General features: G+C 37.8%; 5 protein-coding genes and 1 long non-coding RNA gene across 9 annotated transcripts; 3 read left to right on the plus strand and 3 right to left on the minus strand.

Annotated features, from left to right (window-relative positions):
• Positions 1 to 927: 927 nt before the first annotated feature.
• On the plus strand, positions 928 to 2,336 carry LOC137721718 (uncharacterized). Its single transcript, XR_011066706.1, has 4 exons — positions 928 to 1,201; positions 1,366 to 1,472; positions 1,699 to 1,822; positions 1,942 to 2,336. It is a non-coding gene; the product is annotated as an uncharacterized lncRNA (long non-coding RNA).
• A 192-nt stretch (positions 2,337 to 2,528) lies between these two features.
• LOC137721999 (uncharacterized) lies at positions 2,529 to 3,207 on the minus strand. The gene is made up of 2 exons (XM_068461008.1): positions 2,667 to 3,207; positions 2,529 to 2,551 (listed from the first exon to the last, which is right to left on the minus strand). Exons 1-2 carry the CDS (start codon positions 3,205 to 3,207, stop codon positions 2,529 to 2,531), a joined length of 564 nt encoding a protein of 187 aa, XP_068317109.1.
• An 8,183-nt stretch (positions 3,208 to 11,390) lies between these two features.
• Positions 11,391 to 12,295, plus strand: LOC137721796 (salt stress-induced hydrophobic peptide ESI3-like). Its single transcript, XM_068460808.1, has 2 exons — positions 11,391 to 11,553; positions 11,942 to 12,295. Exons 1-2 carry the CDS (start codon positions 11,473 to 11,475, stop codon positions 12,023 to 12,025), a joined length of 165 nt encoding a protein of 54 aa, XP_068316909.1. The 5' UTR covers positions 11,391 to 11,472; the 3' UTR covers positions 12,026 to 12,295.
• A 3,223-nt stretch (positions 12,296 to 15,518) lies between these two features.
• On the plus strand, positions 15,519 to 20,062 carry LOC137723375 (interactor of constitutive active ROPs 2, chloroplastic-like). 4 transcript variants are annotated; one of them, XM_068462562.1, is made up of 4 exons: positions 15,519 to 15,709; positions 17,071 to 17,169; positions 17,763 to 17,937; positions 18,122 to 20,062. In XM_068462562.1, the coding sequence occupies exons 2-4, from the start codon at positions 17,141 to 17,143 to the stop codon at positions 19,778 to 19,780; spliced, it is 1,863 nt and encodes a 620-aa protein (XP_068318663.1). In that variant the 5' UTR covers positions 15,519 to 15,709; positions 17,071 to 17,140; the 3' UTR covers positions 19,781 to 20,062. The 4 variants fall into 4 exon arrangements, with proteins under 4 accessions (XP_068318663.1, XP_068318666.1, XP_068318664.1 ...); XM_068462565.1 differs by having other exon boundaries at positions 17,766 to 17,937; XM_068462563.1 differs by having other exon boundaries at positions 15,521 to 15,669.
• Positions 20,063 to 22,791: 2,729 nt separating this feature from the next.
• Positions 22,792 to 23,775, minus strand: LOC137722000 (NAC domain-containing protein 104-like). The gene has a single exon (XM_068461009.1). The coding sequence runs from the start codon at positions 23,773 to 23,775 to the stop codon at positions 22,792 to 22,794; it is 984 nt and encodes a 327-aa protein (XP_068317110.1).
• A 925-nt stretch (positions 23,776 to 24,700) lies between these two features.
• LOC137723813 (uncharacterized) lies at positions 24,701 to 26,836 on the minus strand. The gene is made up of 3 exons (XM_068463001.1): positions 26,690 to 26,836; positions 26,007 to 26,581; positions 24,701 to 25,775 (listed from the first exon to the last, which is right to left on the minus strand). Exons 1-3 carry the CDS (start codon positions 26,718 to 26,720, stop codon positions 25,077 to 25,079), a joined length of 1,305 nt encoding a protein of 434 aa, XP_068319102.1. The 5' UTR covers positions 26,721 to 26,836; the 3' UTR covers positions 24,701 to 25,076.
• Between the last annotated feature and the right edge of the window lie 20 nt (positions 26,837 to 26,856).

The following is a 26,856-nucleotide window of genomic DNA, read 5'->3' on the forward strand; positions in this document are numbered from 1 at the left end:
GTGCATTTTAAAAATAGACATAGATTTTGAAGAAAAAAAGGCCCAAGTTTAAAGGCGTGGCCCAACACCGCCCTACGCACGAAAACCTAACCGTCTAGCTTCTAGGATTGCCTGGGCTCGCTCTGAGACGAGTTTTTTAAAACACTGGGTAATATTTTGGTAAAATTCCCTAAAAGAAGCCTTTAATATGTGGAGTGGAAATAATAATTCTTTTTGTAATTTTGGTCCCAACGGATTTGGATCCTGTCCTGAGCCTACTCAGCAAATCACATGGGCAATCCAACGGCTACAATTATTATAACTTTAGAAGGGCTCCTGTTTGTAATCGTTGGATCAAAATCCAACGGTCCATGTGATTTGCTCAGTAGGCTCAGAATGCTAAGCTGAGGATCCAAATCCAATCCCAACATCTGGAGTTCGCCGCTCAAGCTCTCTGTCGACGTCTTCCTTTTTCCGTACTTTTTCAACAGAAATCGTAACGCCGCCGAAAATATCAACCAGTCAGCTCGCCCGAACACCATTTGACACGACGTTGTCTGAACCTGTATCTTGATCACAATTAGTGATGTATTAGCATATTAAATATGAGTATTAGGGAGTGATTAGTTATTGCCAGCTGGCAATTTGTTTTAGTGGAAACTTATGTATAAGCTCATGCTCTGGAATCTGGATGTAAAGAAAAGATCAGTTTTACAGGAAAGAAATCAATACAAAAAACATATTGGAGCTCTACTCCCTCTCCTTCTTCCCTCTCCCTCCATGGCTTCTTGTAATTCCAACATGTTCAAACATCCTAAATTTGGGAACTTTTTTTTTTTTTTTTTTTTTTTTTTTTTTTTTTTTTTTTTTGTCAATCAATCTTGGAATTATTTAGGGCTTTATGAAGTTATTTCATTTTTTTTTCTCTTATATAAATGGCTCGAGGATACATTGTTCATTATCAAATTATGAACTTATTCCGTTGCCTTGTTGAAATGCACGTACTATTTGAACTATCTGAACTGATTCGTGCACAGTGCTTGGCAGTGTCAAACACGCCTTCCCCTTCCCTTTTCTCTCTGCCAGTACTTACTGTAGTTCCCTGTCTATTTACTGGCAGTGGTCGAGTGTAAAGTAACTTCATACACTGGAGTGAGGGGTATGATGATTCATGAAACAGCAGAAACGTCTGGCATAATTACACAGGATGATAAATTCAGAGGTAATTGAGCTGCTTATTCAAACCTTCAATTATTCAGATGTTCTTGGTACAACTCGTGTTGATAAAACTTTGCCCTGAAAGTAAACATGTATGTGTGCATGCTGTAGATGATTTATTCTCCTCTCGTTCTGTGAATGAATAACGGATATTGGGCTTGTTTGCAGTGGTGCCCAAAAAATTTTCTGTTTCTATATTTCAAGTTGATTGCTGGAAGATTACCTTGCATGGGGATAAACTCACTTCAAGAAACTTGGGCTTGTAATTGTTTCAGGTGATCTTCTCCACTATTTACATGATTACTCCCTTCCAGTACCCTTTTATTGTCTGTTTAGCGTCCCTTTAGTTAAAAAAAAATCCCCTAATGATTAGTTCATTGTTATTAAGAAAACTATTCAAGTCAAGTCAGTCACTCTTCCAAAAGGACGGAATTGTTCATCCCTATCACTTCTTCTGAACTCTGGCATTGACCAAAGTTTTTTTTTTGAATTTTTTATCAGTTCCTCGAGACTGGTTGCTTCAGAGTTTAGACGGTTGTAGCCATGTTTCGAGAACACTATTTTCAGTGTAATTATGAGTATGAACAAGTCTCATTGTTTGAAGTTGCAATGAATCAGATTCAGGGTAAGCTTTTCTCTTTTAATTATATTGAACCAGCTTTTCAATGCATTATACTAGTATTCTTCCCTTGGCCTCTATTCTATTCCTTCGCGATCATTTAACTCGCGATGTTGTTTCTGCAGGACCAAACGATATCCCCTTATTTCATCAAGACATGGTTGATCCCTTGGGCGACTGGTTGGTTTGAGTCATTTGACAACGTTGGTTGGCGGATGAGCAGCTGAGACAGCTTTGGCATTGAACATTCGAGGCTAGTACTGGTCACAACAGCAAGGAGCAATCATTGCCTCCCATTTTTTATGCCATGGATGTTTTATCTTCGTTGTATGACACTTGTAAATTCGGAGATCAAGAAAGATGCAGTGTTATAAATCTGACTTTGCTTGTGGAAATATGCATTTTCAGTCACAAGAAAGACATGACAAAACCAGTAATCTTTCGAATCATGGAAGATTTTTATTTTTGACATTATATATGATCACAAAGCATGGAAGCACTGCCTCCGAATTCAAAACAACGAGTTCTTTCGATTCCCTAAATTGATCCGCAGTCCAGTCGACAGAATCAAATTCGCCCTCTTCGTTATCCATGAATGACCACCTTCCATGTCCATGTGCATAGTAATGAGCAATGTGCCCTGCAATCACTCTGCACATCACAATAGCCTTCCTTGCACTTGCACACACTCCTTTCCCTGCACATTCCTTTCTCATCTTATCATGCGCCTTCCAACTGTCGTCGAACAACGACATCAGCCCTTCACCGGAAAACTCACCGGCTATTAATCTGCAAACTTGGCAGCATTTTCGACGACAAATACTTGAGAATCCATTGATCCCTAGCGAACATGTAATGGTGCCACCATGGAATTGCAGTAGCTCATTCCCATCAACCACCAACCTCTCCATCCTCTTGAGAATCCGACCCTTTTCATACCTGGATTTCACCACTTTCCTATACTCTTCAAACCTATGAAGAACATCCAAACTATGATTCACCCTCAACACCCTCTCAATTTTGAGGCCTATTTCACCCGCCCAACTACACCCGAAAATATCCTCCACGACGCCGATCCAAGGGTCTCCGCTGACAAGCTCCGAGACCGCATTCATCCGTGTCGCGACTGTTTTCTTCGTGCTCTCTTTCGACTGACTTGGAGACGAAGAAGAACCTCCCTTCGGGCATGGTTTTACCTTGGATTTTGAGGGCACTTCCTTGGCAATCACGTCACGTTGTTTCGCCCCTTGCGGCGGAGGAGAAGGGTTGCCTTTTGGTTGTTCTTGTTGTGGGGATGTGGGTTTTGGCCTGGGTTTGAAACACTTGATGGTGGAGCTTGGATGGCACACCAACGCTGCCAGAGAAGCTGCAATTAGGCAGCGTTCGACCATTGTTTTGCTTTCTGAGAGTGCAAAGTTGACTCACAAAGTTATTTAAAAACTCAGAAGCTTTAAGTTAGTCCTATGATTACGTTAAACGTTAAACTTGAAGGTAAAATGGTAAGTGATCGATTAATTTGCATGATTTTTGGGAGGTGCCGCTGTAACGTTTCCTAGGCTGTACAAATTAGGGTATTAGAATCGCCAATAAAATCGCATGTCTAGACTTTACCAAATCCATTTGGGCCAAAATTGGATTACACATTAAAATTTCTTCCGCCAATTCCAATAGAAAAAACATGAGAAATGACAAACTGAGTGGTGTTTTTTTCCTAGCTAGCTAGGGTTTCCATTGCATAAATTAGTACATACAATTATTGGATTTATTTGGCCTTGTTGTCTTGGTCACCCGGCGGCTAGGGATTAATGATTTATGGTCACTCGGTCAGATATTAAGAATTAAAATTGAAATATAAACACCCGTAATAATACAATCTAGTGGTATTCTCCTTCATTTGTGAGTGAGAGATATTAGGTTCGATTCTTGCCAAATGTGGTTTTGAACCACATTATTATGGCTCGCCTATTATGAGGCTTAACTCACTCTCTTACCCTTAATATAAATAATATTGCTTGTTAAAAAAAATTAAATATAATAAGAACACCTATTCATTCCTAATATCGGATATAAAATTGAGTAATTATAAATTATTAGTCCCACTAGACACGAAAGAGGAGGGGGGTAGGGGTGGGCTATCAAATCAACAGAGACTTGTTCGGGTGGTACATAATATCATCTATGTTGGAACCAAATTCGTGCACAGGCGTGAAGGATGAAGATGTACAAATGCGAGTAACTTGTAAAAGAACAAAAATCTGTGAATTAGCCAAAGATGGAGGGGGGTTGTGGATGTGCCGGTCAAAAGTTGTCGGACGATCAAGTTAGTAAGCAATATATGACTCAAGTAGTGGCCAAAAGAATAATTATGCAATAATTGTGTTACCAGATACTCTAAAAGGGTGCATATACCAATCGAGGATGAGACCTTTTAAGATAGAGACTCCTTATTAAACCTGGAGAATCCCAGAGAATATATAGGAAGTAGATATTGCGTTCTCTTAGGAGTGTAACTACTTGCGGTGCACATCAATACTTAGATTGTAAGGACTCCAAGATTAAAGGAAACTTATTGATACCTTGCTGGATTAGGTTTTCGTATATTGTAGAACAACCATGGTCAATCTCAGCGAAGTCATAGGACTTCGCCCACTGATTCTGGAGCAGAATGATAGTGGCATCAATGCTCCGTTTATTCAGCTCCATTGCAGAGGCTGTCAAGTCTGTGACCAGACTTCTGAGGTATTCGTATTTCGCTTCGCCTTACTCTCGCCCTTGAAAATTATGGTCCCATAATTGCCCCTAACTATGTACTGAAAAGACTTGTTCCCCTTGAGGATGGATATTATCCAAAGACTATGCCTTTCAGAGTAAGTCAAAATACGTACTGTTTTAATTCTTCTTACAATGGCGTCTTGGCTTCATAACCGTCGAATTTTTGAAGTTCCAGATTCAGACATGCATCCTTGAGAATCATGACACATATTAGCAATGATGAAACATGTCATGTTGCTTGTGAACATTTTATAAGGGGTGACTCTTTGCATCACCGAACATCTTCGACTTTTCAAATACATAAATCTCTAGGTGAAACCTTCTGTATTCAACAATGAGATTTCTTAGTAGCTTATCTTTAAGAGAATTGTTATTGGCACTCAAAATTCTCATTCTACACTCCAAACTTTCTATATTTAAAAAGAAAAATACACTTGTGATGAGTGTAGAATGAGATTTTTGGAGTGCCAATAACACTTCGCATCTTTAATTTCTATAGATTTGACCCTATTTTTCCAATTGATTCTTTTTGAGTTCTAAGCTTCCATAAATCACTCATGTCTTTTTTATGCTTTTACCTTCAAATCCAAACTCCATTTTAAGCCTTCGATGATTAGGATATGTAACCTAGTAGTTTACCACATCTGCATCTACTCTTGTCAAGCAAAGTCAAGTGAAATAGGGATGAGCCACAACTTTTAATAGCTAACCTTGATTCTCTCCACGGCTTCCTTAGCCTCCATACTTTGCCTCACAACCAAAGGCAACATTCTCCTCGCAACTTTCACACTCGAGTTCAACTTGAAGAGAGTATAAAGACTCTTGAAAGAATTCTTCTTCATTCGAGGCTTCGCAACTTGCTCTCGATGCATTGTTCTTCTTGATAGACCTGACGACGAATTGAGTAGATGATCCTGAAATTGCATATACTTGTAAAAGTGTACAACAAGGCAGCCCAAACCATGTACAATGATTTATGGACTTGATTTATGATTTTGATTGATTTTTATGGGTTACTATAAAAACCTGTTGAGATTTTACATCAGAAGAAGATCAACTAGTTTGTGTGACTTTTTTATTTTTTTATTTTTTTTTTTTTTTTATGATCAACTTCTTTCTTCCAACTTTTCATCCCCAACTATTCACAACCATTTTTTCCTCTTCAACCATCTTTTTTCCTCCAACTTTTTATCCCTACCTATTTGTCACCTGTTGAGATGTGTTAAATGGTTCAGATTAAAAGTTCAATACATTACATAACTAAGATACCTTGGAGCTACATATTGCTAACTGAGTTTAACCAATTAATTTTTTTCTCATGAGATTGCAAGTAAATATTGCAAATACAAGAATTTACCACTTTAACATCTCCTATATCCCTTGAACTTTGAAAGTAGATAGGTATACTGCCCTTTCTCTATCATATGTGCTATTACTTATCACTTCATGAGCTTCAGCAAGCTTTCAAGCCTTGTGCAAATAACTTACTAGGGTGTTGCACATAGTGAAAATTGAATTACAACCTCTATATTTCATAATCTTGACCATCCATTATAAACTTTTACAAGCTTAAATTTAGAACAAATCATGCAATCCTAAGAGCAAAACTTAAACTTTCAGTGATCATTTCTTCGATTTTTTGTAGTTACACAACTTAAACTTCCAACCATCATTTCTTCGTTTTGCCAAAATTTTCTTCCTCACCATCCCACATTCTTGTGTCGTGCTTGTCACTTCAAAGAAGTCATTGTGCACACCAAACTTTCTCTATTTAAAACCCAATAAAAGTGCATGTAAGCCTTCTATGATCATGATATGTAGCCAAGTAGTTTGCCACATTCGTATCTACTTTTGTCAAGCAAAGTCAACTGAAATAGGAATGGGCCACAACCTTCAATGGCTAACCTTGATTCACTCCATGGGTTCCATAACCTCCATACTTTGCCCCACACCCAAAGGTAACATTATCCTCATAACTTTCGCACACGAGTTCAACTTGAAGAGAGTATAGAGACTCTTGAAAGAATTGGAGCCTTCATAACTTGCTTTTAATGCAATGTTCACCCTGATCGCCCTGAAGACAGATCGAACCTCTTCAAAGTAAATGATCTTAAAATAGCATAAATTTGTAAAAGTGTATAACGGACCAGCCCGAACCATATACAATGATTTATGATTTTGATTTATGATTTTGATTGATTTTTATAGGTTACTATCAGAACTCTGTTGAGATTTTACATCAGAAGAGTATCAACTTGTTTGGTTGATTTTTTTTTTTTTTTTTTTTTTTTTTTGTTTTTGTGATCTACTTCTTTCCTCCAACTTTTCATCCCCAACTATCCGCAACCATTTTTTACTCTTCAACCATCATTTTTCCTCCAACTTTTTATCCCTACCTATTTATCACCTGTTGAGATGTGTTAAATGGTTTAGATTAAAAGTTCAATACATTGCATAACTAAGATACCTTGGAGCTACATGTTGTTAACTTAGCCGAACCAATTAATTTTTTCTTATGAGATTGCAAATAAAAGAACTTACCACTTTAAAATCTTCTATATCCCTTGAACTTTGAAAGTATATGGGTATAATGCCCTTTCTCCATCATATGTGCTATTACTTATCACTTCATGAGCTTCAGCAAGCTTTCTAGCATTGTGCAAATAACTTACTAGGGTGTTGTACACAGTGAAAATTGAATTACAACCTTTGTATTTCGTAATCATGACCATCCATTACAAACTTTTACAAGCTTAACCTTAGAACAAATCATGCAATCCTAAGAACAAAACTTAAACTTTCAGCGATCATTTCTTCGATTTTTTGTAGCTACACAACTTAAACTTCCAACCATCATTTCTTCGTTTTGCCAAAATTTTCATCCTTGCTATCCCACATTCTCGTGTCATGCTTGGCACTTCAAAGAAGTCATTGTGTACACCAAACTTTCTATATTTAAAACTCAATAAAAGTACATTTAAGCCTTCAATGATTAGGATATATAACCAAACAGTTTGCCACATCTGTATCTACTTTTGTCAAGCAAAGTCAAGTGAAATAAGAATGAGCCGCAACCTTCAATAGCTAACCTTGATTCCCTCCACAAGTTATATAGCCTCCATAATTTGCCCCACAACCAAAGACAACAATCTCCTCACAACTTTCACATATGGGTGAAGAGAGATTAGAGACTCTTCAAATGATTCTTCTTCATTGAAGCCTTGGCAACTTGCTCTCGATGCAATGATTCTTCTTCATTGAAGCCTTGGCAACTTGCTCTTGATCCTGAAATAGCATTAATTGTAAAAGTGTACAATGAGCCAGCCCGAACCATGTACAATGAGACTAAATGGGCTACAAGCCATGCTCGGATCGTGTTGTCCCAACCCATTTTTCTTGACAAACAAGCCCCAACTTAACCTAGATTGGGTCACACCATATTTTTGTTAGCTCGTTGTGACAAAATTTTCGTCCCAACTCATCCCAATTTGGCAAGGGTACGTAATTTAATTATACGGTAATTCTCACTTCATTACCCTTAAGCATTGTGAAATTTCAACTTTCATACTTAAAGGTTTTTTGAAAATTTAACTTCCTCCTCCAAACTTATTTTTTCTAGCCTATAATCCATCATATTATTTTTATCCGAATAGAACCCAGTGATTAGGACCCAACTAAACAACTTACCAAATTAAGTTTTTGTATTAGTTTTCATATTTTTTTTGGATTCCTAACATACCCCCAGCTAAGCCATTTATGTAGTATGTATCTTGATATAGAAACTAATATGCAAGGTTTTGTAATTGATCACGTTCACTCAAGTTTGGCAAGGGTCTTGTAGCGATGAAATATGTTTCTAGTTGATGTAGGAATTAATTTGATTTTTTTTTCTTTTATTTTAAAAATAAATTTCAATTTTAATATCCCTAATTTTATTGAAATAGTTTATCCATTAATATTTTCTTATCACAAAAATAATGTATTTAGTGCGGTTGTCAATCTAGGATTTAGGAGGATTTTAAAAGATTTTAAAAGTAATAGATTTGATAGGATTTGAAAACTCCTACAAAATTCATATGGATTTTTAAGGATTTCTATATGGCTTTTTAAGGATTTTTATGGACTTGATTTATGGCTTTGATTGATTTTTATAGGTTATTATCAGAACCTTGTTGAGATTTGCATTGGAAGAAGATAAAATTTGTTTGGGTGACCTTTTTTTTTTTTTTTTTTTGTGATCAACTTCTTTCCTCCAAATTTTCATCCTCAACTATTTGCAACCATTTTTTCCTCTTGAACCATCTTATTTCCACCAACTTTTCATCCCTAACTATTTGTCACCTGTTGAGATGTGTTAAATGGTTTGTTAAATGGTTTAGATTAAAAGTTCACTACATAGCATAACTAAGATACCTTGGAGCTACATATTGTTAACTGAGTTGAATCAATTAATTTCTTCTTATGAGATTGCAAGTAAATATTGCAAATAAAAGAATTTACCACTTTAACAACTCTTATATCCATTGAACTTTGAAAGTAGCTGGGTATACTGCCACTTCTTCATCATATGTGTTATCACTTATTACTTCATGAGCTTCATCAAGCTTTCCAGCATTGTGCAAATAACTTATTAGTGTGCTGTACACAGTAAAATTCAGATTACAGCCTCTAGATTTCATAATCGTGACCATCCATTACAAATTTTTACAAGCTTAAACTTAGAACAAATGCTGCAATCCTAAGAACAAAACTTAAACTTCCTGCCATCATTTCTTTGATCTTTCTGTAGCTACATAGCTTATACTTCAACAATTGAGAGGTTCTTCAACAATCACGGTATATTGTAGTGGTTCTCCAGCAGCAATAATATTACTCAACCTTGGGGTAAAACTCATGGGTTTCGCTTGGGTTTGGGTGGTTGGAATTAGATGAGGGTAAAAGATAGTAGGAAAAATAGTTGATATCGAGCTACGCAAGGATGGAAGAAAGGTGACCCTTTTCGAGGCCAAGGTTTGATCTACATAAATAAAAGCTCTCATTCCTTTCTCATAGAAGTTTTATTTTAAACCTAAAGCCCAACATATCACAAGACTGAATATTATACGAGTGTGTCATGCCTTAAAGGGATGGTTCGATTATCCAATTACTTTAAAAAAAAATGTGTCGTCAAGTTTGTGTTTGCTCGTTTTTTCAAAATCTTCGTCCTTGCTATTTCACATTCTCGTGTCGTGCTTGGCTTAGCTCATCAAAATTCGTGTTGTGTTATGTTCTCTCAAACTTTAAACAATCTGGGCTTGTGCATATTGTCGTGAAAGCCCGTATTTTAAAAATATGTGTAGTTATTGGCATTCCAAAGAAGTCATTGTGCACTCCAAACTTTCTATATTTAAAATCCAATAAAAGTATACTTATAAATAGTACACATTGACTTTTTGGAGTGCCAATACAATTCTCTTAAAAATCCATATTTAAAATGAATATTAAAATACGGGTTTTCAAGATTCTTATCAAATCGTTGTGTTGTGCACCTCCAATTTGTTGAAAGGTGTAATCAATTAGAGCAACTCCACTAGTATCCAAATGCATAGGCAAATGGACCTTTTTCTCCAAAACTTAGCTCCACCAGTGGACAAAGCCAAGCTAGTGGAATCAGATTCAAAGGAAACCATTTTATGTTGAAAAGCAGTTCATTCATCATGGCAGTTGGGAGGCATTTCCTACACCGAAGAAAATTATTCATTTGGGAGAATCCTTTCAAGTTTGTTGTTGGTCTTGGATAAATCAGTTAATATAGCAAGGGATATATTGGCGTCATTTAAGAATCTTAAGATGAGCGTTGGCACATGGGTCCTGTAGACCCCTGTCTTCATTGGTGCACATTCTCAACAATGATGGATTGCCTTGTCCTCTTTCTCATTAGTGTTTTCGAATGTTTGTGGGGTGACATTCTTGCACAAGGTGGATCGTCTTATTCTCTTATGCACCTTATTTGCTTGTAAGTTGCTGTTGTGTATGTTTGTTAGCCTCTTTCTGGGCTTTTGGTGTTTCCTCTACCGTTTTGCCCTGGCAATGCATACCCAATTTACCAAAAAAAGAAGAAGAACCAAGCAAGTGGTGGAACCCATGAAGCATTAGAGGCTGTCGAAGCAAATCTAGCCCAGACAGCTACCTATGAAGACGATGGGGCTCAACGGACGTCAACGCTCCACCGTTTAATATCATCATTCTTAATCTTGTCATTTCTCGCGTGCCTACACATCCAACAAAGCATTATCATCTCCGCTACATTAACTTTTGCACGTGTGGATGTTTGATTGTCCACCATTCTGTGTCATAAAGCATTGATGGCCTTACTGTCGTCCTTTATAATTGTCCCTTGAGCTTTAATAGCATACGACGGTCGCACAACACCCAATGCACTCTTCCACTTCATCCATACATCTTCTACTTTACAAGGCTGCAGCAAAAAAAACAAAAAAAACAAAAAAAACAAAAAAAAAATCATTTAGAATCTGCTAATGTTTAGTCATCTAGCAAGTAGTGAACTGCATTAATAAGTAGGGCATTTATTTTTAACTCATTGTGTTCCAAACTCAAATATAAATTAATATACACTCGTAAAAATAAAATTGTCTGGGCAGCTATTACCTGAAAGCATCATCAGAGCACCAAGCCCATAATCCTAAATGAAAAACCCACCAAAGCATTGTGTGGTGGAATGAAGGACACGTGTATTAAAGACAGGTGTACTTCTGGCCAAGTAAACGTAGCCTTTGTTCCTGCGGTTTTCCACAACTAACTTTGCATGTTCATCTCATCATCTCTCCCAATACAAACCATCCGCCACAAACAAAAAAGCAATAATAATTCAGTGAATTAATAAGATGGGATCCGAGACATTCCTAGAAGTCTTGTGTGCCATTTTTCTTCCACCAGTTGGTGTCTTCATTCGCTATGGCTGCGGGGTAAGTCACATCATTCTTACCATTTGTATTGAGATCGAGTTCTTTTACAGTTACAATCTCAACTAGCGATATCTAACCGAAGTTAGAATTTGTGATGCATGGTAATCTATCTAACCGAAATTTGAATTTGTGATGCACACATTTGAGACAAGAAAAAAAAAATTATCATCAGGTGTTTACAATTATGTATCTATTTTCATTTGGTAATTTAAATGAGTTAGTTTCAAAAGTTACGAGGAAAAACAACTTTTGTTTATAAAAGTTATGTGGTTATATTCTAGTCACATGACTAGAATTCATTGCATATAATTTTATTTCTATCATCACGTGACGCTAAAGATAGTACAAAATAGTTTTATCATGTCGTTTTTATTTTGGGATATTGCAGGTGGAGTTTTGGATCGCCGTATTGCTGACGCTGTTTGGATATATACCAGGAATTATATATGCAGTTTATGTCTTGGTTGTATAAACTTGCTAATTAATTATTCAAGTTTTATTGGATCAAATAAATGGCTTGTTTAGTTATAGGTATTAGATATAGTATAATGTACATTCATTTTTAATTAGTGATCAATTTGTGTAATGTGTGATCTGATGGACATATTTTAAGATCAAAGTCTTTCATTTTTGTCAAGTTTTCATCTCCCGCATGCTTAGAAATAACGCAAGAAGGTATGGGCTGAATGAAGCTTTGTGAATTAACCATCACGGGGCGTTTCAGTGGTTGGAGAGAATTTCAGGCTTGTATTTCACACGTTGGTCTTGAGTTCGATTTCTGGTGTTGGTGAATTACACACGATGTTGGTCAGAGAAATATTGAAATGTCTCTGTGAGTTTTTCCATAAAACTTACACATTATACATGTTTAATACTAATTGAATATTTTTTTTCATCATTTCTTTTCTGATCAACGGATTCAAATTTGAAATTTTTTTATATTGAGAAAAAAAAAATCACTAAACTCGAGTTACAGTAATACTAATACAATGATAGTGACAATAAAACAATCATAATGCAAAATGCAAGTTAGTTAAGCAAAGGCATTATTTTGTTTCCTTAGCAGTTGGAGAAATGATGTAATTTACAGACAAAGATCCCCACCTCCACCCCCACTTCCTTATCTCATTTTGATCATTGTACAAGCAACAAACCAATTTACGTATAAAAAATAAAAACCTAATCGGATGAATGGATGGCTAGCCTATGATACATCAAGTTGTTGTGGACAAGTACATACTAAATACCCTCTCTCCCCTTCAGAGAAGTCTTAAAGTTAAAACAACAACCGAAGCCTTAGTCTCTAGTGCAACTTTTGAGCAATGAGTGCGACTTTCCCTTTGCTTTTCCAGATCGATCTTTTGCTTTTACCTCTTTCTGTTCGAGAAAATGAACAAAATTATAACCTATTTTTATGATATATATAAACAGGAAACCTTGATTTCCACTTACGTTTGACATGATAGAATTAAAGAAATGAATGCACCATTCTTTAATTTATATCAACTCATGCCATGCACACTGCAAGGACACTTGACAACGCTTTGATATAATGGGAAGGCTATCTTCTTTGTTTTTTTTTTTGCATTTTTATAAGCTTTTATTGTGGACTAAGTTGGTTGCCCATGTGTGCGTTGGGTGAATCCTACCTTTCGATATACTGTGGGTCTTGCTTGCTTCAATAATAAGTGTGATTCAATAATAAGGAATCGCACGCCTGCGTATGAACTGACTGTAGCATTAGCACAAGATAATTTTTTGTTTGGTTATTCATACAAGGCACCAGACACAAGGAAGATGAGAGGCTTTGTGTGTGCAGTAAGACGACCACGTGGTCTTTGGGTGTTCACACCTAAGAATTCACTCAATGTTGTTACTTTTAAAAAAATTAGAATGCTCAAAGCAAACATACACTTCATCCTAACACGAGAATATAGTGATAATAAATAACAATACTGAGATCTATAAGTTTGATAATTGGAATGACCGATTGTAGCAAACACGAGAGAATTTTGTGTCCGAACACTTGTTAAGGGCATTAGACAAAAGAACGTAGGTGGACAAGAGGGCGGGGTGGTGGTGGATTGAGCACTTTGAGTGTGTGATCAGAAAACAACGTGACCTAGACTTCCGCACCCATGAATTTCTCCAATAACACTACGATTCATCATGCAGAAGGAACTTTCTAAATCAAATGCATTACTCCTTAATAACTGCACTGACTTGACAAAGCTAGAAGGCCTATAGTTTGAGCATACAAATAAGTGCAAGTACAAAGCGGTTTGCCCATAATTGGTGCAATTTGGGGGGGGTGGCGGACCCCATGGAAGAAAGGACCTAACTAGTTAGCTAATTACCAGCCATCTGTGTCCCGTAAACCCTAAGCAAAAGACTTAGCACATGTGATGGTTGAAAATGCATCCATAGCCTAATCAATCTATGTCTTATCGGTCATTATATATCAGTTGCATTGATCAGTTGCTTTGACCAAGCAAGAGTCCTAGGTCAAAGAAAGGACAAGAAAGTTCCAAGTAACAATTGGGGATCAACAAGTTGGTGAATTTATAACATCCAATGGGCTCTAAAACCATTGAAGAAAACTTGAAACATTAAAGCTTTGACAAATCCAAGTGTGTCCCAATTGCTTGTGCAAGCCAGCTGTTTAGAGCTGTGGATATGTGAAGGATGATATGCCTTAATTCCAAGACCAAATTGGAAACATGGGAATTGAAAACTGAGAAGAACTAACAACTCTTCATTATTTTAAAGTAGTTATAGTTTGAAAGTCTTGTTTATTGAAAATTGGGGTCATGAATAATCTCCGAACCTAATTAAGCATGAATCTTTATTAAGTAATATTATTTCTGTCACCCCTAAGCTCTTTCACAATGGGCAGAAAAATTGGGTTTGATTCTAATTTTATAAGAATCAAACTCCTGTAGTAGAACACAAAATTAGTTTTATGGGAGCAAAGGTTGGGGATTATAAAATAGTAGAAAAAATAGATGGGTTCCACTATGTTAAAATGTCTCACATCGACCGTATCAATGAGAAAATAAGAGTTTAAATATCATAACCCCGCTCCAACTAACACCGAAGCCTTTTGTGATAAAAACCCACACCTAACGGATTGTGCAAGTGGTAATTACCAAGTTGGGGACAATATCGATGTTGTTGGAAGTGTTGAAATGTCCCACATTGACCGTATCAATGAAAAAAGAATAATTTAAATATCTAACCCCACTCCAACTAACATCGAGGTTTTTTGTGATAAAACCCCACACCTGACGGATTGTGCAGGTGGTAATTACCAAGTTAGGGACAATATCGATGTTGTTGGAAGTGAGCCGTATGGCCCGTCTCTCTCATAATTCTACACACTATTAATAAATAGAATTCTCTTCTATCAAACGCACACAACTGTAGCAATAATGTTATAGAAATAAAACTCAAGGTGCCTAATTCTTTTATTTTGAAATTAAACTCACCAAAACAATTGTGGAAGGTCTAACGTACGACTCACACCAATGTGTGACTCACGATTATGCATGCACACATAAATGATCATCATTATCGTATTTATCAAACAAGATTAGTTACGTATATCACGGAGGATACCTAAGATTTGTTTTATAGCCAAAGAAATTAGTTTAATAAGGGAATTGAGAGGACAACAAATTATGCATAGAGGGCCTAATGGAAACAAATTATTGGGATTACCTTAAGACGGGAGAGTACACTATATATAATCACTAATCCACCCCATTTTTTGGATGTTGGAACTTGAATTAAGCTTTGCTCTTCACCCCAAACCAAAACTATTTGGGTAGCTGTAGCAATCACATAAGGTAAGACCTACTACCCATGTGATTGGAGCGTGTGAATTTATAGGCGCGTCAGGCATTGCTTTGTTCTGCTGCTCACTTCCCTCCCTCCACTGACAAATACAAAGAAATGGAGTAAAAGAGTGTCACTCACTTGGGAAATGGACACCCAGAAGCAGCTACCAAGCAAGCTCTAGGGTTTTCTGCCATTTTCAAAGCCAACATCTGCTAATTAGTACCATCCAACCTTTTGCAATATTAGCCACCCCAGTAAGAGGCAGAGATCTTTCTGGTAATATTAGCCACCCCAGTAAGAGGCAGAGATCTTTCTGGTAAGACCAAATGTCATGTTTTTTAATTATTTGAGCGATATTCTAATTTAATCTAAACTACGGGGGCGAGGGATTCAAATTATATTTTTGTGTCATGGTTTTCTTTGCAAAACTTTTCCCATTTTTATACTATCCTTTCAACTTGATTTTACTCTTATTTTTTCCCTTCTGTTGAAAATGTGTTTCCTTTTCTGGGTTTCAAGAGCTTGTTTTAGCCTATGAATTTCTGGGTTTAGTTGCCTTTTTATTGAAAATGTGTTAACTTTTCTGGGTTTAAAGAGCTTGTTTTAGACAGTGAATTTATGGGTTCTGTTGCTTTTAGTTTGTTATTACGTTATATTTGTTTTTTGGTTTAATTTAAATGTTTGGGAACTTGTGGTTCTGAATGAAAATGTGGGTTTGTGGTATTTTAGCTTAAAGTCTCTTACCTTGCAAGCTCTGGTTTCAAATGCAATCTCTGGTTTTTGAAGAGTTACTGGAGAAGAAGAGCTAAAGCTTCCTCCTTTTCATTAATTTTTTCTCTTTTAAAATTTTTTGGTCCAGAACATTCCTTTTTTCCCATTTTGCTAACCGTGAAGCTCTGTTCCAAGATTCTCTCTTTAAGTTATTCATGTTTAATTTTCTGTAGATCTGTTGTTCGAATCCATTGTTTCGTCAATCTATGGGTTTCATTAATATATTCGTTCTGTAATTTACTGTAATTTAAGAACACTTGTAATTTCATTTGCTTGCATTGCTGCTTTTTAAGGATATTATGTCCTAGTTTTTAATTTGCAGAAAAAGTTAATCAAGAAATATTGGGTTATTCATCAAACAAACAGAAATGGGGTTCATCTGTGCTCTGCTGGGTCCAGTATGCCTACAGTTAATCAGCTATTAACACAAAGACCCTCCTTTAATCATTGGCAATTTGGCATTGATGCAAAGTAAAAATTAACAAGCGGCAATCAGACGTGGCTAACTCTTGCTGGCCCCTTGTGTCTTAAATCATTTGTTTGGAACATAGTATAAAGGTGGGCAAAGGAGAAGGGCAATTGAAAAGGTTGTGGCATAGCTTGCTTAATGATACCCAATGAATCTTGCAGCTGCAGCTTTCTTTATTACATATATATACACACACACACACACATATATCTATTGACTATTTTGTGGGATTGGTTGGTAGTAGTGGTGTTAGTTTTAGTGGGATTTCTTTGAAGGCAGGTGTTTGTTTGTTTGTTAGGTTTTGTAGAAAAACGGATCTAAGGTGGCCATCTTTTGTGAGCCATTTTTCTTGTGTTTTTTGTTTGCATATATATATGTATGATATTCTCGTTGATGTTTCTCTCTCAGCCAATGATTGTTTCTCTGAACTACTTCAGGTGTTGTGGGTCAGGGGATTTGAAAGGGAGATCGAATTAGGACAACACAATCAGCGGTTATAACAAATAGATGTCAAAGATGCAGACACCAAAAGCAAAGTAAGATCAACATCTATTTGCGTCTTTTATAAGAACATTAACATTTGTTTGCTTAATGTTGTAGTGTGCTAATAATCACTATTAGTCTTCGAATCTTGTGTCCTTTTTTGCAAGTATTTTGAAACATTGGCTGTAAAAGTAACGGCGACACAATAAGGTAAGAAAACAAAACAGGATAGTCTTTAGAGTGATACATATCTTATTTGTATTTGTCCATGCGGAATTTGTGCTATGTGCCAGTATCATCAGAATTCGTGTTATATTGTAAGAACCCATTTTTTTTCCCCTTTTCTGCCTAAATTATTCTCGCACTGTATCTGAAAGATCCTTGTTGGAGTTAGACTGCTATGGAATTTCTTCGTCATTTTCTAGTATATATCTAAGAAGCAGCTTGCGCAATGCTTGGGTGACTTATGCTTAATCAGTCCGGTTATGGGTGAATCCACTTGAAGCAAAATTGTATTTGCATCTATAAGTTGAATCTATCTTTTTTTGTGTTTCGTGTTCTCGATGCATCAATTTGTGCAATTTATCTTTATTTTTAGTATTTGATGCATGTCTTCTAATATTTAAATGCCTTTCCTAATCGATAGCAGAACTGGCTCTTTGGAAGTGCCTCAAAGGAGATCTCCAGTAACACCTCGAACCACCAAGACACCTGGATCAGAGCCTGATTCGATATCTTCTCCAAATATGGCAAAGAGGACTCCGAAAAACAGAAGTCCAAAAGTCATTGAGCGCAGGTCACCACAAAGCCCAGTACCTGAGGTATTCTTTTTGAGAACTTATAGCTTTGTGAATTATGGAAGGTTCTCTAGTGTTGCTTCTTATCATACTTGGAATAGCTAATGCATCCAACACTGTTCAAGTGTATTGATCGTCTACCCTTTGATATGAAAATATCGTAGTTTTTAATTAGTTTACTGCCCCTTTCTCTTGTTTTGAGCTTCAGAAAAAGCAACCGAAAAGAGTTTCAGAATTGGAAACACAACTTGCTCAACTCCAAGAGGATCTGAAGAAGACAAAGGACCAGTTGAACTCAACTGAGTCACTGAAGAGGCAATCCCAGCAGGAGGCTGAAGAAGCGAAGAACCAGATATTAGCCATGTCTGCGAAGCTTGAAGAATCCCAACAGCAACTTTTGGAACTTTCTACTTCTGAAGATGCTCGTCTTCAAGAACTTCGTTTACTGTCTCAGGATCGGGATAGAGCATGGGAGTCTGAACTCGACGCTGTCCAAAAGCAGCGTGCTATGGATTCTACTGCCCTGGCTTCTGCTATGAATGAAATTCAGAATCTAAAGGGACAGCTCGAAAGGGTGGCTCAGTCTGAAGACGCCCAAAACAGGCATGCAGAGTCAGCATATGGTGAGATCCAGACCTTGAGAATGGAACTTTCCGAAACTTTATCTCTGGTTGAGAAATTGAAGACTGAGCTCAATGAATGCAAAGAATCTGAATCCCAGGCCCTAGAAGTTATACAAAGCACTCATATGCAATTGGAAGCCGCAAATGCAACCATAGAAATGCTCAAATTGAATGGGATGAAAGCCATGGAGTCTTACAACTCCCTACCATTGGAGTTGGAGCAATCCAATGGTCGAGTTAAATCACTGGAGGGTCTTGTGAGCAAACTTCAAGCAGAACTGATTAATAGGAACGGAAATCATTTGGTAAACTCTGCAGACAATGTAAAACTTGTTAAGGAAGGTGAAGAAAATGAAGAAAGAAGACAGTTACAAGCAGAACTGAATTCTTTGAAATCCGAAGTGGGTCAATTGAGATCTGCATTGGATGTGGCTGAGGTCAGGTACCAGGAAGAATACATACAGAGCACATTACAGATTAGGAATGTGTACGAGAAACTTGATGCTGCGAAATCTGAAGCGTCGGAGAGGGAAGCTGAGCTGGCAGCAGAAATGAAGAAAGCAAAGGATCATATTGAAGACTTGAGAGCACAGCTAATGGATAAGGAAACTGAATTAGAGAGTACATCGGAGAAAAATGATGGGGTTGCCGTGAAAATTGAGAAAAATATAACTAAAAATGAATCCATAATTGCACTGGAGCTAAAGAAGTCGGAGACTGTAATGGTAGAGTTGAAGGCGAGTTTGTTGGATAAGGAGACAGAATTGCAGAATATAGCTGAGGAGAATGAAATGCTCAAGATGGAACTTAAAAGCAAGGAAACGGAGAGGAATAAAGTTAATGATGATGCTGTTGTTTCGGCAGAAGCTGCAAGGGCTGCAGAGCGAGAGGCTTTGATGAAACTTGGCTATGTGACAGAGGAAGCAGATAAAAGTACCAGGAGAGCCGCACGGGTGACTGAGCAGCTGGATGCAGCACAGGCTGCAAATTCTGAAATGGAAGCTGAGTTAAGGAAGTTAAAAGTGCAGGCGGATCAGTGGAGGAAGGCCGCTGAGGCAGCTGCTGCCATGCTTTCAACTGGAAACAATGGGAAACTTGTCGAGAGAACAGGTTCTCTTGATTGCAACAACTACAATCCCTTGAGTTCACCTTATTCAGAAGACATGAATGATGACTCGCCGAAGAAGAAAAACGGGAATATGTTAAAGAAGATCGGCGTCTTATGGAAGAAGGGCCAAAACTAGTCGGAATTATGGGACAAGTTGCTTATCATTGCTCATTATTTTTTTGTTGGATTCAGTATGTTCTGTTGTAATCTTGACAGGTATTTTGGAGGGTATCCAAGTTTCGTATGGAGGTAAAGACCGATGTTTGCAGACTGTATAGGTATGTGGAAACTGGCGAACATTTTAAAAGTCCTATCTCACCTGATGTATCGCTATGGATTAGACTTGATTAATGTTGTATTTTACTTTGAGTCTTTCCATCTATGTTAATAAAAGCACAATGCAGTTCGTATTTCATTACCATTCAGGGTTGCATTATCTTAATATTGACCTAATGCATCCAGTCCCTTGTAACGAACGGACCTTCCGGATTCAAACCGGACACTGTCCCTTTTCCGGACTAAAGGTTCAAAATGTACATGCATCTGCTCGCCTTTGCGCTAAATCTTCCGCCTTGTCACATAAAATCCCGGGTATGCTTTGTGTCGTTTCAAGTTTTGCATCTATGTTTCAAGTTAGAAAGATGAAGAAAGCAAGTGGTGGATTACCCTGGTGGATAGGACATTCCTCTTCAAATCACTTGGTCTCGGGTTTAAACCCTTTATGTCTCCTCTCCTTAGTGTAGCTTAGAGTTAGAGTAAGAATATCGTTTGTAACGAAAATTAAAAAAAAAAGATGATGAAATGGATAACAATAGAAGAATATTTTGAGGGTCAGCTTTAAGCAACCTTCTCCAATAAATATAATAAAACGTAATTGAGAATTCTAACCTCAACGATAAAAGCATATGCTTCTCTCAGCAATCATGGGTAACAAAAGACCGTAGCATGAAATATGTTCTCACTAATCATGGATATCAAAAGACCCTAGCATGCATAAATTATTATGCCGTCTACTAAAAGCAAATTAAACACAAAATATTTGGAGGTATTTTAATTCTTGGATTGAAAGTGGAGTTATACTAAAGCTAAATTGAATATTAAATGAGAAATGATAAACACACATCTTTTTTTCTCTTTTTATTTACTTTTTTTTTTTTTATATCTAGATGTTGGATTAAATAAATTAAACATAAATAACGAACAAAATTAAACATGAGTGTGCAGGCAGACGAGAAAAAGTGTGTTAATTTCCCATTCAAATTCTTTTGTAAATATATTTGTCTTCTCAATGCATGAATATTTGGTCCCATTAAGTATTTGTTTGATTGGGACCAAATGACTGAAGTATTTATATTGACTTGATTTCGAACTTGCAGTTTGAATCTTGGAGGACTTGTTAGTAAGATCAAACTATTACACACAATGCCTCACTCTTGGCATCAAATTTAAACGCCAACCGAAAATGGTATTTCTTATGTTGGATATGGCTTGATATGATCGTAATTTGCACGGAGATTGCACAATTGCAGGGCAGTTCGGTAGGACATATGTTTCTCGTTCATGTTTTGGAACTAGCTGCGGAAGAATGTTGCAAATAAACGGCAATCATGGGCACCTTCGGGGTAGTGAAATTCGATCTCCTGATTCAGTTGTATCTCTTCTCTTATGCTAGGGATTAGTTTCCTCCTAGATTTTCAATTGCATCTCTTCTGAACGAAGAAGACTGAGAGGTTTGCGGTTTCTTTTGTGAAGAGCAAGACCACCAATGACAGGGGCAGGCTTAGAAAGGAAGAGATTGAGAGATTGTGCTGGAGGCAGAGAGGTAGAGAGCTGAAAATGAGGAGGATAAGAACAAGTTGGATGCCAAGAACTCGCTCGAGAACTACACTTGCAACCTGAGGAACATCGTCAAGGATGAGAAGGTTGATGGGAAATTGGATCCGGCAGACAAGCAGAAGATTGATTGAGCCAGTGATAAGACAAATCGAGACCTTACAACTGTACCAGAGGCAGTTAGGCAGGCTGCTGCAAGCTTTGAATCCCTTGGAGAACTTATCAGCAAGATGAAGCTTGCATACACATTGTTCACGCTTCCTCCGTGGCAGAGGCATCATTACTGTATCAGTTTTTGTGTGAATTGACAGCAATGATTTCAAAAATGCGCCATGAGGCGCGCCTAGGCGACTTTGGAGGTGGGGCAGGGGTGAAAACGCCTCTACCGAGTGGAAGAAGGTGAAAGCTCGTCTAGATGTGGTCGAGGTGCGCCTTAGGGAAGAGGGAAAGTGAGAGAGTGTACCTAGAGAAAGAGAGTGGGTGGGGGATGTATGTGAACCATATTAATGTTGCAAATTAATAGATATTAACGAGCGAGAGAGAGAGAGAGAAGAGGGAAAGTGGGAGAGAGAGTGTACCGAGGGAAAGAAAGTGGGTGGGAGATGTATGTGGATCATATTAATGTTGTAAAATGAGTGGATATTAATGAGAGAAAGAATATGTTTGTTACAATTTTTTTTTTTTTTCAAAGTATGTGGACCATATTTGGATGAATGATTTCGTTTTGGTTTTTTTTTTTTTTTTTTTTTTTTTTTTTTTTGTGATTTAAAATTGTTTATGACTTGTGTACTTTTGAATGACAAGGAATATTTGTTCAAATTATTATATTTTATATATGAAATAAAAATTATAGGACCCATGCCTTAAGGCTTTAACCTAGACAGGACTATCCAATAAATGCCTCGCCTGCGCCTTCGCCTAATGGAAAGTGAAATTTGTTTCTTATGCACCATATATTTTACAGTTTTGACTGAAATTAAAAATCTTATTTTTCCTTTACCACCTGCTACTTGCACTACCGCCCTGCTTTGATGGCTTGATCTCCATTATTTGGTCGACAAATTAACAAATCAAGAGTAAATTTACTTAAAAAACAGATTCAAGTAACTAGTGCCAGTGCCGAATATTGATTGGTCGACCACATTGTCAAAGTTACTTGGATGATAAGCTTCTCCTACTCCTCTATCAGCAACGATCCTGGCGGTAAAATGCTTGTACTAAACTTGGATTCTGAGGTTCCTGTTCTTGGGTTTCTGCAAGCCAATATTCCTCTACTAAACTTGGATCCCAAGCTTTCTCTTCTACCGCTCCATCTTAAGCGATTCTACATGCGGGCAAAGGCAGTTCTTGGGTTTCTTTAATTAACTCCTCTAACATACTTGAATTCAAAGTTTGCTCTCCATCAGCAACGACGACCCCAGAAGCAGTTGGCAGAGGCACTTCTTGGAATTCTTGACCCAATAGTTCTTCTGGTTCTTCTAATTTGGCAACGTTGATGGTCATTTTTTCGGCAACTTTCGGATCAATATCATAATCATAAGCAGCAACATCATAACCGACCGTAAACTCATTGATCTGATCATGATCAAAAGCCACAAGATCATTAGTTAGACAAGAAGTGCCTTGTGGTCCTTCCTCCTCAACAGCATTGATCGCATTCACAATTTGTTTTGATCCCTCGTGATCATCATCTTTTTCAATCTTTTCGTCAGCGCACTTCTTCTTTGAACTCGTCGCTTGATCCTCTGAAGTCGAACACTTTCTCTTGTTAATGCCAGGTGATCCATCCTTCCTCAGCCGACAAAGCACATAATCAAAATCATACCTAGAATCCCTGTAGTTCTTTCTAGGACTGGCGAAAAGACTGTATTCGTCAAGTAACCATCTGCCGTTGTCCTCCGAGCCTTCATTCTTGTAGCAGAAGGTTCTCTTTAGTCCAATGGGCGAAGGGTTTCCGTCGGTCCCATTAACCCATGTGGCAACTGCCTTGCCAATATTCCAAGTACCTCCGCTTCCAATCTTTCGATCAATGTGGGAACCCATGGGGTTTAATTTCTTGAGTTCGGAGAAGAAATACAAGGCTTGATCGGTGCGCTGAGCCCCTCCTTCATAGGCTTCCCATATCTCGGAGGGTTCGGATCTGTTGCCAAAGAGATTGCACTCGTGTATGAGGGTGTTGTATGGCGGCAGCAGTAGTGGCTCTCTGTTCATCAGAAAGTCGCGGAGGAAGCGATGGATGAGTTCTTGATCGGTGGGTTTGAAGTGGAAACCGCACGGCACAAGGGAATGATTGTCCATTAACACCGGAGAGAGAGAGAGAGAGAGAGAGAGAGAGAGAGAGAGAGAGAGAGATGGAAACCCCGTTTCTTGATCTGTCTGTTAATGTTTGCCTTTGCGTTTTGATCGGACAAAAGCAAGAGAGCAAGAGTGATGGATAGATAGATATATGAGTGAAATATTTATAGATATAGAGGGGGCAGTGAGTGAGGGTTTTGGTTTAGGGTTAAGTAGTTGCTTGGAGAGTAAGAAACAGAAACACTCAGTCCCAAGATATAGAGAGTCCTGACTCCTAGGAATTAGCCGTTACTCAATTTTATTTTTTAACAAACTATAGTAATTAGACAGAGTGGGGGGAATGGGCTAAGTCATTACTCATTTTAACCACGTGTTTAATTTGGAAATGATTAAATTTTTCTCTTTTTTTAAGTTACCTTATTGGTTCAATTATGACCAATTGGGATGGAATTAGATTCAAATTTCTTAATTAGTGTTATTTCATTAGGACCCAAACTTTTGATCTTGTTAATATTAATATTAATTAGGATCAAAGTTTTTTGAGGACTGATTAATTAATTGAAACTTTGGGACATTCCAATTGTTCCTTTGGGGAATTATGCTCACTCTTCTGTTCCGCCATGGCAAATGTATCGTTTCATTAGATTTCGCGTGAACTGTAGGTTTTGCTTGGCCTCAAATCTTGTAGCTGTTGATCTGCTACTTATCTGAGGTTTTTCATCTTCATTACAAAACTCGAGTTCCTTGTGTCAAAATTCTGATATTCTCTTGGTAATTTTGACGAGTCTCTGTCTGAGACCGAGTACACGAAAAGAGCGTCCACAAAATTGCATAGTAGCTCGTATTGTGGATCCGCCCAGTTGACTTCAATTCATAGTTTGCCAAACGGGAACAAAAAAGAACGTCCACAACAAAACAAACACACTATAAATATGACTTAATAATATCGAATAAGAGTACACGAAAAACCGTTTAATTGGCAACTGAAGTGCGTTCTTCTTGATATATGCACCAAAGAAACAATTTACAATGCAAAGTCCTACACAACAATCCTATGTAACAAGACCAGCTTCTACGCTACTGCCCTAATTTCGGCTTGTTCTCCCTTCAGCACAATTGATCCTCTTGAATCATCGACAAACCCACATGCGTTGCAAAGGTTCGTGACAAGAAAATGCTAGTCTTTTCCGGCCTTAATTCAAGGACTTACTCCATTTTGGCACAATCAATAAACATCATCTGAATCACAGTTCTAGCAGCACCAGCATTATCTTCACTAATGAAATTGAGTTGACGAGAGAGAATCACCAACCAGCATTTACTAAGTCTCTGTTTTTGTTCATGGCATCAACTTGTTTGCTCAAGCCACCAACCTGATCTTCGAGATGGGATCTTTCTGTCTGCTTGAAATCACTTGGTTCGTATGTTGCATCACCCATTTTATCAGAAAGGGTTATATTGTCAGCATCAAAAGTGGAACTTGTATCAAAGATAGTAGGGGACCCACCATCAATAGGAGTGACTTTCGCAGCCTTCCCATGGGAATGAACCTTCGATTGTGGGCTCACTTTATCTTTCGAGAAAGCAGAGCTGTCCTTCAACTCCACAACACAGTTTTCTCGCTCATTAATGTCAATACCAAGTCCTTCAGTTCCAACTTTCTCACCCTTCAAGTGATTTTCTCTGCCAGATTTATGACGCCCTTTACTTGGAACTGTAGGAGATATGCTGTTCCTTGAAGGACTAAACACCTTCTTTGCAGCACTGGATGCTTGCTGGAGTGGTACTAGAGAATTAGGTTTCGTGTTAAAGGAGGTTTTTTGAGCATCAGGGGTCTTATTCCCCAATTTAGATACATTTCTAACAGCTTGAAGCTTTCCCACCTTTCCCTTGTTTTGTCCCGTGCTCAGGCTAACATTTCGTGCCCCACTTTTAGGCAAGCCACTACGTATGACAGGATGAGGCTGCATACTTCCCTTTGGGGAAGACACCGCTGACTTTGCCTACATAAAGTACAACACCAGATGGTTATTTAAAAGAGAAAACAAAAGAAAAGTAACAAGGTGATTTTGCTAACATGTTTTTCATCACATTCACAAAAATGCTACTTTCAAGTTATTTAGCCTAGGCCTTTCAGTAACAGTATAGTTTATCTTATTCAACTTAGGGAGTGACTGGAGATAATAATTTCCCATCTAGAACACAAGGATCAAAAGAAGCAAGGAAAAACGAACCCCATCAAAGAAGCCAATTTTGGGTGATGGCAATCGTAATCCGGAAGGTTTTGAAGCTGGAGGAAGTGCACTATTTTCAGTTGATGCTTTCACATCACAACGACGATGCACCCCAGTCACCTGAGTTTCATCTCCAGTTGAGCTTTGATCATAGGCATGGTTCTCCAAATCCAAAATCTCTGGTACATCACCTTCTACGGAGCTGCTTTTGGAAGATCCTGTGTCAAGGCTAACTCTTGGACTGTATGACGTTTTGTTTAAAGTTGAAATTGATGATGATGATGATGACTCTGAGGACCATGAGCAAGCAGGGGATGTGATAGTAAGCAGCTTTGTCCCAGGCACCTTGTTAGTTGACAGATGAGATTTTCCAGATTGACTTTTATTTCCTGGCTCAATTCGTGGTGGTGTTTTGCAGGTAAAACCAGAGGAAGGTGGATTAGCAGTCCTGGAATCAGTTTTTCTTTTGGAGTTGAAGGGACCAATGTTGTTAGAAGTACTGCCAGAATTATCAATTGAGGAAGAAGCTCCTTCTCTCTGAGTTTCTGGTATTTTTGGCAATGGAGCCCCTCTACCTGCAGTGATCAAACTAGGATAAATGATTATTTTATATCACAAGTGTAAACACTTCTACCTTCAAGGGAAAAAATGAAGAAATATAATCAAATGGAAGGTCTTGTTACCAGTTGTGCTTTTAACGTTATCCTTTTCCATTTGGATAAGATTGCTACCCAGAGAAGCCCTCTTGGTTAAAGGTGTTGGGCTAGGACTAGGCTTCCCTAATAGCTTTGTTTGCTTCAAAAGGGAGGTTGCGTCTCCACGTGCGGAAACAGACTTCATTTAGAGAATA

The sequence above is a fragment of the Pyrus communis genome, chromosome 17 (assembly GCF_963583255.1).
Source record: "Pyrus communis chromosome 17, drPyrComm1.1, whole genome shotgun sequence".
NCBI lineage: Eukaryota > Viridiplantae > Streptophyta > Magnoliopsida > Rosales > Rosaceae > Pyrus > Pyrus communis.

Excerpts from the sequence above, each read along its gene's own strand:
- LOC137721999 (XM_068461008.1), bottom strand. The coding sequence starts at position 3,207 with ATGGTCGAACGCTGCCTAATTGCAGCTTCTCTGGCAGCGTTGGTGTGC. Across the intron at positions 2,552-2,666 it reads CCATGGTGGCACCATTACAT|TTGGAAGGCGCATGATAAGA; the intron begins GTTCGCTAGGGA and ends GTTCGACGACAG.
- LOC137721796 (XM_068460808.1), top strand. The coding sequence starts at position 11,473 with ATGGGATCCGAGACATTCCTAGAAGTCTTGTGTGCCATTTTTCTTCCA. Across the intron at positions 11,554-11,941 it reads TCATTCGCTATGGCTGCGGG|GTGGAGTTTTGGATCGCCGT; the intron begins GTAAGTCACATC and ends GGGATATTGCAG.
- LOC137723375 (XM_068462562.1), top strand. The coding sequence starts at position 17,141 with ATGTCAAAGATGCAGACACCAAAAGCAAA. Across the intron at positions 17,170-17,762 it reads ATGCAGACACCAAAAGCAAA|CAGAACTGGCTCTTTGGAAG; the intron begins GTAAGATCAACA and ends CCTAATCGATAG. Across the intron at positions 17,938-18,121 it reads CACAAAGCCCAGTACCTGAG|AAAAAGCAACCGAAAAGAGT; the intron begins GTATTCTTTTTG and ends TTTGAGCTTCAG.
- LOC137722000 (XM_068461009.1), bottom strand. The coding sequence starts at position 23,775 with ATGGACAATCATTCCCTTGTGCCGTGCGGTTTCCACTTCAAACCCACC.
- LOC137723813 (XM_068463001.1), bottom strand. The coding sequence starts at position 26,720 with ATGGAAAAGGATAACGTTAAAAGCACAACTG. Across the intron at positions 26,582-26,689 it reads TAACGTTAAAAGCACAACTG|GTAGAGGGGCTCCATTGCCA; the intron begins GTAACAAGACCT and ends TGATCACTGCAG. Across the intron at positions 25,776-26,006 it reads AAATTGGCTTCTTTGATGGG|GCAAAGTCAGCGGTGTCTTC; the intron begins GTTCGTTTTTCC and ends TACTTTATGTAG.